The sequence below is a fragment of the Akebia trifoliata genome, chromosome 16 (genome assembly GCF_017979445.1).
Source record: "Akebia trifoliata isolate Shusen 1 chromosome 16, ASM1797944v1, whole genome shotgun sequence".
In the NCBI taxonomy this organism is placed as follows: domain Eukaryota; kingdom Viridiplantae; phylum Streptophyta; class Magnoliopsida; order Ranunculales; family Lardizabalaceae; genus Akebia; species Akebia trifoliata.
The window spans coordinates 401,325-414,026 of record NC_141390.1 but is presented as its reverse complement, the minus strand read 5'-3'; the positions used below and the strand labels follow the sequence as shown (position 1 = coordinate 414,026).

General features: G+C 33.2%; 1 protein-coding gene and 1 pseudogene across 2 annotated transcripts; one reads left to right on the top strand and one right to left on the bottom strand.

The window, feature by feature from the left end:
- The first annotated feature begins 3,665 nt into the window (after positions 1–3,665).
- On the top strand, positions 3,666–5,649 carry LOC147382125 (UDP-glycosyltransferase 74E1 pseudogene; annotated as a pseudogene). Its single transcript, XR_015173611.1, has 2 exons — positions 3,666–4,211; positions 4,886–5,649. The product of XR_015173611.1 is annotated as a UDP-glycosyltransferase 74E1 pseudogene (transcript).
- Positions 5,650–6,092: 443 nt separating this feature from the next.
- Positions 6,093–8,680, bottom strand: LOC147382124 (polygalacturonase-like). The gene is made up of 4 exons (XM_086428289.1): positions 8,191–8,680; positions 7,750–8,039; positions 7,412–7,640; positions 6,093–6,365 (listed from the first exon to the last, which is right to left on the bottom strand). Exons 1-4 carry the CDS (start codon positions 8,635–8,637, stop codon positions 6,147–6,149), a joined length of 1,185 nt encoding a protein of 394 aa, XP_086284415.1. The 5' UTR covers positions 8,638–8,680; the 3' UTR covers positions 6,093–6,146.
- Positions 8,681–12,702: the final 4,022 nt, after the last annotated feature.

Sequence of the window (12,702 nt, the reverse complement as noted above, 5' to 3'; positions counted from 1 at the left end):
GATTTTAAATATTTTTTTTGTATATTTCTTTTTTATTTGTTATATTATTCTGTTTTATTATTATAATTTATTTATTTTATAAGAATTCATGTTATATTGAAGTAGGGTCCCGTTCGCCACCCTAAGCTTTACCCTACACTTTAACAAACGTGTTTTGTCCTACATGGGTTAGAAATTTTGGAATAGGTTGATTTTTTGTGAGGATGATCTCTATGGTGAGGAGATCATCCTCAACAAAAATCAGCCCATTTCAAAACTTTTAATCCTATAAAAAATGATTTACAAAAAAAGGACGGTCCACGATTTTTTAACTTGTAAACATGGGGTTAAAAATTTCGGAATGGGCTGATTTTTGGTGAGGATGATCTTCTAATCACAGAGATTATCCTCACCAAAAATCAGCCCACTCCAAAACTTCTAACCCATGTAGGACAAAACACGTTTGTTAATGTGTAGGGTAAAGCTTAAGGTGTTGAACATTTCCCATTAAAGTATTAGATGAAAGACAGTTTTAAATGTAAAAAACCTAATTTTCAAAGTAATATATCATTCGGATTTAGGTGGATATAAGTATAGATCTGTATCTAACTCGGATCCGACTTCAGTTAAGAGACTTCAACTCATATCTGACCCACATTTTTATTTAGATCTACTCCAAAGGGTCCAAACCCTCTAAATTTGGATAACATCCGACCATTTTATATCCTATTTTAATCATTTTATTTTATTAAAAAATATATAATTATTTAAATAGAAATTTATATTATAAATAATGTAAAGTGAGTTGAATGATTTGTATACTAGATGAGTCAAGTGAGTCAACTCAATTTTTAGGATTAAAGATTTGTGTGTGGAGTTGTAAATCCCACTCATATAGATGAGAGTTGTAACTCCTTAAAAAATGGGAGTTGAGGGTTTTGTTGAGGTTTCAACTCTATCAAATTGGTAAACCAAATAACCAAATTAGAATTTTAAGATGGGAGTTGTAACTCCAACTCTCACCAGCTACAATTTCCAAACACACCCTAAAAATTATAAAAAGGCCTTATAAAACATGTGCACTTCCATGTGCCATCAACTAGTTTAATTTTATAATCTTTTAAAGAGAAGTTCAATGAGTATTGTTTAGATAATTTTTATTGTATCTTAGGTGCATGTTGGCTAAGGCCCAATTTAAGCAGAAGTACCAAAAGGATTTCATATTGTTCAAAATTTCGGTAGAAAGTGTAATAAAATATATAATTTAATTGTGTATTAATTTTGTTTAAATATATCGAGTTTATTTAGATTTTGTATACGATCTTTACGCATCCCATTGTCAATGAAGTGGATTTGGATCCTAATATTCAGATCCATTGATAAGATTCCGATATGTTCCTTATCAGATTAGTTCTGGGTCCAATCCGATCCACATTGGATTGGTACAAAATCTCCTACATGAGCATTGCCTTCCATTTTTGAAATCGGATTAAAGTAAATGGATGGAAAATTGAAGTTCCGATAGACCCAAAAATGAATCCATGCAAATAAAACTATTTGTATAATCGAATACCCAGGATTTTCTATTAGCTGGTTTAGCCAAGAACTGTCACTACGGCTGGCTCGGCTCATCCCCCACCTACTCTTCATTTAAAAATGAGTCGTGATCTGCACTCCTCGGGAACACATACTTCCCTCGAAATGCACATTTTTATTAGGGAAGTGTAGCGTGTATCCCAAGGAACACAGAGATCTACGGTTGTCAAACTTGTCACGTCTGCATTTAATAATTGAGAAAATAGTAGTTGTGGACAACGTTGCGAGTTTTAAATCAATTGTATGTTATTAGACGACAAAAATACAACGAGGCATGAGTGACGAGTTTTAATGTACTTTACTTGAAGAGTAGTTTTAGTTTTCAGATTTTATTTAGAGTAAGAATCCAGTCAGATGTCCCGTACCTAAACAAGGTAAGGAGGCACCCAATTTTATGGCACGTGGCATTTTAAATATTTAATTTTTTTTGGTTTTTTGATTTTTTGATCCACTAACCGTATGGATCGGATATGTGGTCCATCTCTTGGTGAATCTATATAAAAAAATACTAGTTTGAGTGGATACAACTTATTAAACACTGATTTTTGATACGTAGGCTCACCAATGAATGGATCACATATCCATATAGTCATTGATCATGGTGGGTCTCCAAAAATGTCACGTGGCATAAAATGGGGTGTCACCCAAATGAAGTGTTACAGCACAGCAAGAACCATTACAATAATAACAAGAAGCACTATGATAGCAACAAGAAGTTGCGATAGGACAACAGGCCTAGTGGGCCCTTGACAGGGCAGCAATAACGAGAGATTTCAGAGTGATGAACCCTTTGATTTTCAAGGGAGAGTAAAACCCTATAGTTACAATTAATGAAGGTGGAAACTCATATAAGAATATTGATGAACTTGTAGCTAGACTTGTATCCACCTCTTCTAAATGCTAACCTTAGGATTTATTTGTGGGACAAGTGAATTTTAATTTTCCAATCTTTGAAATCCTTTTAGTTAATATATTAGGGTGTGTTTAGAAGCGGTAGTTAGTTGAATTTGGAGTTTGAGTTGGAGTTCATTTTACCTCCTTAAATGAATTTTGGTGTTTGGTTTGTTGTAGGAATTCAGTCGATGAATTGTTCATATTTGACTAAAATCTAATATGACTCATCTATTACTTGTAAAATATTATCATAGTCAATAAAATTCAATCAAGTCAATTGAGTCTTATATATTTTGATAAAATAAATAATTTTTAGTAATTTAAATATTTATTATCTTAAATAAATATACTTTTGTGAAAAAACATACTCAGATCTGAGTATATCTAAATTCGATTCGATTCGTATCCGAATTTGACTTAGATCTTATTAGTTAAAATCATATTCGAATCATATTGATTACACTAAATCGGGATTGGATCCAACCTGGTCGATTTACTTGATTCGGGTTGGATAATTTTGGATTTTGAATAATATTTTTATATATTTATTTTTTATTTGCTATATTATTCTATTTTATTATTATAATTTATTTATTTTATAAGAATTCATGTTATATTAAAGTATTAGATGAAAAACATTTTTAAATGTAAAAAAGCTAATTTTCAAAGTAATATATCATTAGGATTTAGGTGGATATAAGTATAGATCTGTATCTAACCCGGATCCGACTTCAGTTAAGAGACTTTAACCCATATCAGACCCCACATTTTTATTCAGATCTACTCCAAGAGTCCAAACCCACTAAATTTAGATAAAAAATCGAATCATTTTATGCCTTATTTTAATCACCTTATTTTATTAAAAAAATATATAATTATTTAAATAAGAATCTATATTATAAATAATATATAGTGAGTCGAATGATTTGTTTACTTAGATTAGATGACTGAGATGAGCCAAGAACTCTCACTACGGCTCGGCTCATCCCACTCCCACCTACTCTTCATTTAAAAATCTCGAATAGAGTGACTCTCCCCTCATACTTATAATCATGTCTTTTAATATTATTGAATAATACCGTATCAAGTATAAAAAATCGCATGCATTCATCATGATTCTTAGACTATATATATATATATATATATATATATATATATATATAAGAAATAACTCTTTATGATGCACAAAGAAAGAAATGAAGAGAGGAGAGAGAGATTGGGGATCCCATGTTCTAGTGCTCCCTTTCCCTGCTCATGGCCACATAAACCCAATGCTCCAATTCTCTAAGCTCTTATCTTCCAATGGAATCAAAGTTACACTTGCCATCACCCACTCCATTGCCAAGTCCATGCAAGCTAAATCTGGAACAATTGGATTTGAACCATTTTTGGATGGCTTCGAAGAAGGAGGGATGTACCAAGCAGGATCAATTGATGTCTATTGTGAGAGTTTAAAAGTGGTCGGATCGATGAGCTTGTCCAAGCTCATTGAGAAACAAAACGGCACCAAATTCCCCATCAAATGTCTCATATATGACTCTTTTATGCCTTGGGGTCTAGATTTAGCTAAACGGTTCGGACTTATTGGCGCTACGTTTTTCACTCAAACATGTGCCGTCAATGCCATCTACTACCATGTCCACCATGGGTTTTCGCCTATCCCTGTACAAGAGCCCACTATGTCGATGCCTGGATTGCCGCCACTTGAAACACATGAATTACCATCTTTTGTTACTGATAAGGTATTGCACCCGTATATGCTGAAATACTTCTTGAATCAATTCTCGAACATCGATAAAGCAGATTGGCTCTTTTTCAACACCTTCGACAAGTTGGAGAATGAGGTAGGTTCATAATTATCATCGTCAAAGTCTTACCCCCTAAAAATATGGGGGGCCATCTGAACATTTCATATTTCTTTGTTCGATTATGCCTGAAGCCATGTCTTGTGTTAATTCATGTGTCTACATATCCTTCTTAATACCTAAATTTGTATTTGTTTTCTTCTTTCTCTAGCTCATTTAGAAATATCAACTTAGCGCAATATTCCTTTTGATTTGGACTGTAATTGATCTTTACAACACGTAACCAAACCATCTCAATCGACTTTTCCTTTGTTACCCATTTGGATTACTGCTACATTGTCACAAATATTTGTATTTCAGTGGATCATTGAGGGGTAAGGACAGAGCTAGGATTTTACCCACACGAGGGCAACTAAGAGTGAAAAGTTTTTGTGGGGGCAATAGTGACGGATTTTTTTTATATCTGCTGATGTTATCTATCACAATACCTTATAAATCCTTGTGCACTTTGAGGGGGATATAAGTGTTATTTTTATTTGAAGTTCGAATTTGCCAAATGTATTGTATTTAATCTTTTTCAATGTCAATGACCATGTTCTAAACCCTTACAGGTAGTGACTTGGATGAAAAAACAATGGCCAATGCGGACGATGACAATCGGACCAACTGTACCATCTATTTACCTAGATGATCGAGTTGAATTTGACAAAAATTATGGTCTTAATCTCTTGAAGCCCGACTTGGATACTTGCATAGAGTGGCTAAACACAAAGGAAACTAGATCTGTTGTCTATGTCTCATTTGGGAGCGTGTTAGCCCTAGGTGCAGAGAAAATCGAAGAACTAACATGGGGCTTGAGGAGGAGCAACTACAACTTCTTGTTCGTAACAAAGTCTTTAGCAGAGAAAAGTTTCACGGAGGAGACGCTGGAGCAAGGTTTGTTCATGACATGGTGTCCCCAATTGGAGGTGTTAGCCCATCAAGCTATAGGATGCTTTATAACTCATTGCGGATTGAACTCTTTACTAGAGGCATTGAGCTTAGGCGTGCCAATGGTTGCAATGCCACAATGTTCAGACCAAACTACTAATGCTAAGTTTGTGGAGGATGTATGGAGAGTGGGAATTAGAGCTAAGGCGGATGAGAAGGGGATTGTTCGAAGGGATGAAATAGAGCATTGTATAAGGGAAATCTTGAATGGAGAGAAAGGGAAGGAAATAATGAAAAATTCAGAGATGTGGAAAGATTTGGCTAATGAGGCTGTTAATGAAGGTGGAAGCTCATATAAGAACATTGAGGAATTTGTAGCTAGACTTGTATGCAACTCCTATTAATTTCTAAAATTTTAATAAGTAGTGTAATCTTAATTTCCATTACATTTTTTTATACTTCTAGTCATTTTTATAATAATTTAGTACAAATTAAGCCAACCAAATCGATGAACATTTGATCCATAATTTGATGAGCCAACACAGTCTAGATTAATGGTCATTCGTCAATCTGGCCAGACCTCACCAATTAGACTAGTTATAAGGATTCTTGTGGTACTAACAATCTAGCTCCAAGTTTTTCCAATAGTTCTCTATAGCTATTATCAACAGTTTAAGGGTGTGACATGTCATCAAAACGTTTGCATCCAATTGTTTAAATTTAGGAGTTCAGTGACCGTCCATTTTCAAACACTTGATTAGAAAAAGAAAAAAAAATGTTTTTTTTTCCAAATCTTATATAAACTATGAGTACAAGATGTGTGATGTTCTATATATGGACTTTAGGACAAGATCTATAGGGGGAAAAAAGGCTACAGAGGATCCGCTCTGACCAAAGAAAGAAGCTTTCCCACCTTTTTCATTCAACATAACAATATTTGTCTTATAAACAACTTTTCGGAACAACAAATCCAATTGCGGTTCCAATAGCATTTGTACAATAAGATTGTGAGGGTCGATATAGATGAGTAAGCTTGACATTGTGCAAGTGGATCCCTCTGCATGGATTGGTTGCACTGCAATGAAAATTTATGGCTACCGGTGTCGCAGATGTTCCTCTGATATTTCGGTATGTCACCTGGCTGATCTTTATGCCTGAGTGCTGAGATGAAACAAACACAAATTAACGGGTGTTATGATCGACCCATCAAAATAAAAACTATTAAATGGAGAAAAAAACAAAATTTAATTGATGTGGTTGTGTCCATGAAATGGTACTGTAATTGAATTTCTATCTAAGGTTTTGAAAAAAACTGAATCGATGATTGAACCGTAAATTTATCAAGTTGATTAGACCCTGGTTCAAATTTGTTGGTCCAATTCACATTTTTCTTTTAAAATTAAGTATGAATCTGAGTTACAGATGATCATTCTAATTTTAATGATTGGACTCCATTTCTTGTCCTTTTCTAAAGAATCTCTATTTGGGTTCTCACTCAAGTGAGAAAAGCTTTTCGGATTCTAATTAAGACTATCCATCAGAGTTAGTGATGGAGGAAAAAGATTGACAAGAAAATGTGACATTCAAACAATTCTAATTCTTGATGGTTCCTATTTGGATATTGAAATAGGGAGACTCAAAATGAGGAAAATATATTTTTCGAGTTCAATCGATTATCAATTAATTGGGTATTTCTTATAATAGCGGACAAAGCCTTTACATAAGAGTGTAAATAGAGTAATGGTGATGTGGATCCAATTGCCCGTCTAAACCGAGAAGGTCGTTCAAGGGTCATTTCACGGGTCAAACGGGGCGAAAAATGAAGGAGGAGGGTCCTACAAAGAGAAAATGAGAGAAAGGAGTGAGAGGTTGGAAGAGTTCCCAAGTGTGGAAAAAAATGAGGTTAGGGAAAGAGAAATGTGGCCCCTCTTTTTGTACTATAAAGTCTTCTTTTATAGGTCAAAAGATTGAGAATTATTGAAATACATCTCTTTCATCCTATAATCCAAAATGACGATGAAGTCATAGATCAAAAGCAACATCTATAGGAAGAATATCACAAGAATCACAATCATCACATGGCCTACAGACCTACATTCTCTTCGTCCCCCCCACATACTTTGTCACCTCACTTATGATCAATCAATGTGACATACAGCATTTTACACCAATATCAACAAATAGAACGTATTATTTATGAAATTTACCTGATTCGGGCAACCTTGGTTACTCGGGCAGTATCTCTGATCAATTATGATAGGGTTTTTGACATTATTCATCAAAATGTTTTGATAAACAATTCCTCTTACAAACCCATTGCTTGGTCTTGCCCATGACTTGATTCTTAATCCATTTTCTGTTCTAGTGAAAACCACATCCCTCACCATCACATCTTCCACCCCTTCTTCGTTCAAGTCCTTAGCCAAACTCCCAATACTACACAAGAGGCATCAAATGTTAGTACGTTATATATGGTTGATGACCACGATTCAAATACAACGTCACATATCACGACACACAATTCCTAATCGTTTAAATGCTTCACCTGATGCCATGCCCAGGACCACATCCAACACGCTCGATCAATAATTTTTTGGTGCCTGGGCCGATTGAGATGCAGTCATCTCCTGTCTTTATACTAGAACCCATGATGCTTACACCCGTCGAGAATTGTACATGTATGCCATCAGTGTTGGGGCTTTGGTCTGGAGCGAAAATCTTCACTCCTCGAACCATCACATTTTTACAACCATTGATGGCAATGTGAATGTTCTGGCTGTTGATCGATGTTAAACCGCTTATCATGATGTTTCTTGCATTATTGAATGTTAAAGACTGCAGATTCACATAAATTTCATCATTATAATCTACAACAACATTCATCCATCATTGTGTCATTTATAGGAAATACACCTTACTATATGTCTGGGACATACTATAAGGTGCTTTTAGATATTTTAAAGGGTGTCTTGATCAATTTACTTACCCTTGTTCCTTGAGGGCAGTTCCCTCCCCAAGTCCTACAAGCCCAGTAGCCCTTACCCTGCCCATCAAGGGTTCCTCCATACACGGACACCCCAGAGACCTTGTTGAACAAGAGCCAGTTTCCAGTGTTACCAAAGGCTCTATAATTTGATGGAGCCACAATGGTACCGTCGATCTGAATAACGATTCTATTCTTGCATGGGCCACTAAACTCTGCTTGATTGATAAAATACCTTCCACGAGGCATGTAAATCTTTGCTGGCATAGCTGAGTTGCAAGCCGAGGCCCATGCCCTAAGGAATGATTTGGTCGAGTCGGTTCTACCATCCGATCGGGCACCGAAGTGGACCACGTTATAGATTGCATTGGCTGATGATGGGTTGATGATGATGATGATGATGAAGAAGATTAGAAGGGAGAAAAGATAGGTTATGATGAATTTGGCCATTTTTGTCTAACTTATTAAAGAAGAGAGAGGGATGGAGGAAGTTATGACCGTTGGTAGGTATATATAATGTGAAGTTGAATTGGATGAAATGTTTTTAAAATCATTTTTAATAAAATTATAAAGTGAAACTAACACGTCAAGTGGTCGATAAGTTATATGGTACAATAAATCAACCTACATCCCAACATTTCTCTATACTTTGTAGACAATAAAACTGAAAATATACCATAAAAAGCATCTAGTAGAGTTATGATTAGGGTTATCAATGGATTGGATCGGTTCGGATTAGTATATTAAAAATCGGATCAAATTGGTGCTCCTGCTAGGCTTAATAAGATTTTTGTGACAAAATTTGTTCAATCAGTTTGTTGTGTGTTTTTGTAAACATTATATTTTGAGGAAAATAAATAAAAGCATAGAATTTAAGAAAAAAAAATTTACATATTCTGATAAATTTCAATTCAACTATCACTTTGTGATTGAATTAGGGTTCATTTGAATTGAATTTGATAAAAAAAAAAAAAAATTTTGAGGAAACTAAATAAAAGTAATTAAGAAAAAAAAATCATTCGAATTGAATTTGATAAAAAAAAAATAAAAAAATTAATTGGGGGATCCGGAGCTTGGATCGGAACTAGATATCTTGATTGAACTTCGATAACATTTAAAGGGAAATGGTTTGAGGAATGTTGTAAAAGTAGATTTGATTATGATCCGATCCATTTTATTGATCTAATGAACTCATTAAGATAAGAGTATTTACAGTGTTAAATTGATCATGATTGATGAATCAAATAAATATATATAAATATTAAATGAAGAAAAAGAAATTGGATTCTCATAAGGCTGTCAACAAATGCTTATCAATTCAGTTACAACAATATCTAAACTAAAATCCGAAATTTTAATATGATATCTAAATTCGAATTCAAATCTGATGAAATGTTCTAAAACTCTATCTGAATTCAAATCCGATTATCCTATAGGATATCGGATAATATCGATTAGAATTCGAATAATCTGTATATTAAAAAAACATAATTTTTTCTTATCCAATTGATTTTTTATTATTTAAAAAATCTATAATATATTATATTATGTATAAAATAAAATAAAATAATATATATTATATTATTTATATAAAAAATAAATAAAATAAAATTATATATTATATATTATTTTGAATAAGATATTATCGAATTCGAAATATTAATATCTGAATCCGTATCTATTAAGGATTCAAATATATAAAACTATCCGAATTCAAATTTAATATCCAAAAACTTTGGATGATATCCAATTTTTCGAATTTTCAACCATCCACTAACACTCCTAGTTCCCAGTTCTCTTTATATTATTTGTATAATATTTATAAACCGTAACTACAGTGTGCAAGAGTTATAGGACCTCAAAATGTACGGAAGGCTTTGTTATTTTCTCTCCGTATAGAAGATATTCTCCCATGGCGTGTCATGTGTGATGGACTCCTTGAAATGCGCTAATCACGTGACATGTGGAGAAAATGCGCCGAAGATATAGGCGTGGTAGAAGCCCCAATCAAATTCAATCAAACATGAACATGGGACCCACCTCCGTACCTCACTTTGGACTTCAACATTCCAAATAAATATAATATTGGAGTGTATAAGTCTATTAAAAAGTGCCTCGCCCCATCATCTCTACTATTATAATGAGAGAAGCCGGAGTCGTAGTGGTTTGAATTAAATTAAATTTTTGATCCCACGAATGCCCTCACCTTTACATTTTGAGTCGCGATGATTTGAAGTTTTTTGTACGCTCCCACCACAATTGTAGATTTTTTGCTTCAGGGTACATAAGAAAAAAATTTATATTTATTTCACAATCTGGTTAGAAAGCATTTGAAAAAAGAGTGTCAGATTATCGTTAGTTTTACATTTTCTTTATAATTTTTCTTATTATAATGAGAGAATGTGGATTAGAACGTAGTTTGACACCAAAATTCAGATTCCAAAAATAGTGCAATCTTAACATTTAAATTTAAATTAATCTCGAGTAGAAAATTATAATCGCATGTTCATAGATTACGTTGGTTAGTTTTTGAAAGTATAAAAATATCCATGTAATCTTTAAAATCACATTTTTATAAATTTTTAAATTACAAATAAGACCTTTAGATAAATGTTTGTTTGTACATGCAACTTTCTAATTATAAATAATGAGAGAAGGTGGAATCGATGTGGTTTGACAACAAATTTTGGATCCCACAAATGCCCCCACTTTTACATGAAATTTAATATATTCAAGGTCATTTTAATAAAAACCAAAACAATCGCAGCCCACCAACTAATAATCACAGTGGTTAATTCCCAAAACATATTTTCCAGTGAATTTGCCCCTTTTATAATTAGCGCTCTCGCTAATAAATTACCAGTGATATCACAAGTAATTTTAAAGGAAATTTTATAATTAGCTATCTCACTAATAAATTATCAGAAAGATCGCAAATAATATTAAAGTCAAACACCTTTGATATTTTTAATGGGTAGTTCGTTGATATTTTATCAATAAGATCTCTGATTATTAAAGTGACGAATTCGCTAGAAAACATGTTTTGGGAATTAAAATGAATAGTGTATCGAATTCAGAATTTTTCCATATTAAGTGCACAAAATGGTACTTTACCCATTTAACAATGATCAACATTAAGGGTGCACATTGGATTGGGTAAATCTGAGAACCGAACTAATCAAAGCATTTTGAATTGGATTGAGCATGGTTTGGTACAGGTGCGGATTGTAAAAAAAAAAATTCCGAGTTTGGTTCCGGATTAGGGATATAATAGAATTGAACCAATCCGAGAATCGAACCAATTTTTATATCTAATATAATATATATATCTTAGCTTTGTTCTTCTATTCTCTATTTATCTTTTCTTCAAGTTTGAAAAAAAAAACCTAGTCGTCGTTTGTTTCCCTAACTCACCTCTCCACTCGTCATCTCGTTGAAGAACGAAGAGATAACCCATCTCTTTCTCTCAACTGTATTAATGTGTTAGAGGTAACTCATCAAAGTCTTCAACTTTATCTGCTTTATTTTTTTCTAACAAAAACTCATAAAAAATGTGCCCCCTTATTTTTAACCACAAGGCAGCAAGCTGAAAACGCCCTCAATCCTCGGGGTGCGCAGATCCACTTTTGACCGTTGAGGTTTGGGAATTGCCACCTAGTTATTGCGGTCTAGTAACCAAATATCGTCTCTAAACGGATAAAAACAACTAATCTACTTAAAAAATAATAGACTTTACGGGGTTGGAAGGTGTTAGGTACCAATTCCGCCCGGCAAACGTCGGTCTCTACTAATTCCCAAATAGAACTACATTGCTAAAAAGACCTAATCAATAAAAAAAATTTCAATCTTTACTTTTACGAAGACAACGTTCTTGTTCCCTTAGATCTGGTAAAATAGTTCTTCGTACAGCACTCCTCGCTTCGTTCTGTCACTGGATTTGTTTCGGATCTCCAAAATAAAGTATCTCCTTCTGAATTTTTCTAATTTTTTATGGATTTTTTGAGTATTTTGAAAGGATTTCTATGTATTTTTTGAGCTAAAGTTGGGGTATAGATGTTAAGTAAGGAGTTGGGACTTCAAAATTTAGGTTTATGAGAGGCTAGAGAAACTTTTTTACCTACTTTTTCTAAGGTTTATTTTTTGATACGAAAATAGGTTGTAGGGACCCCTATTTATAGATTTTTTTAGAGCTTGTTTTGATAGAGTTAATATTTAATTAGAATTATTTTAAATAGAGTTATTGTTTAATTAGAATTCTATTAGGATTTTGATTTTTAATCTCATTTAATTGACTTTAAGATTTTGACTTTAGTCTTACTTGATTGACTTTAATTTTAATTTTAATTAGGATTTCACTTTACATTAATTAATGTTTTAATTATTAATTTTAAAATTTTTAATTATTAAAATTGTAAAATTACCATTTTACCCTTGGAGAGGATTTTTTTGCATTTTAAGTCATTTTTTAATGTTCCAGGATGTTTTGGAATCGATTTTTCGTAAGAAATTCAATGG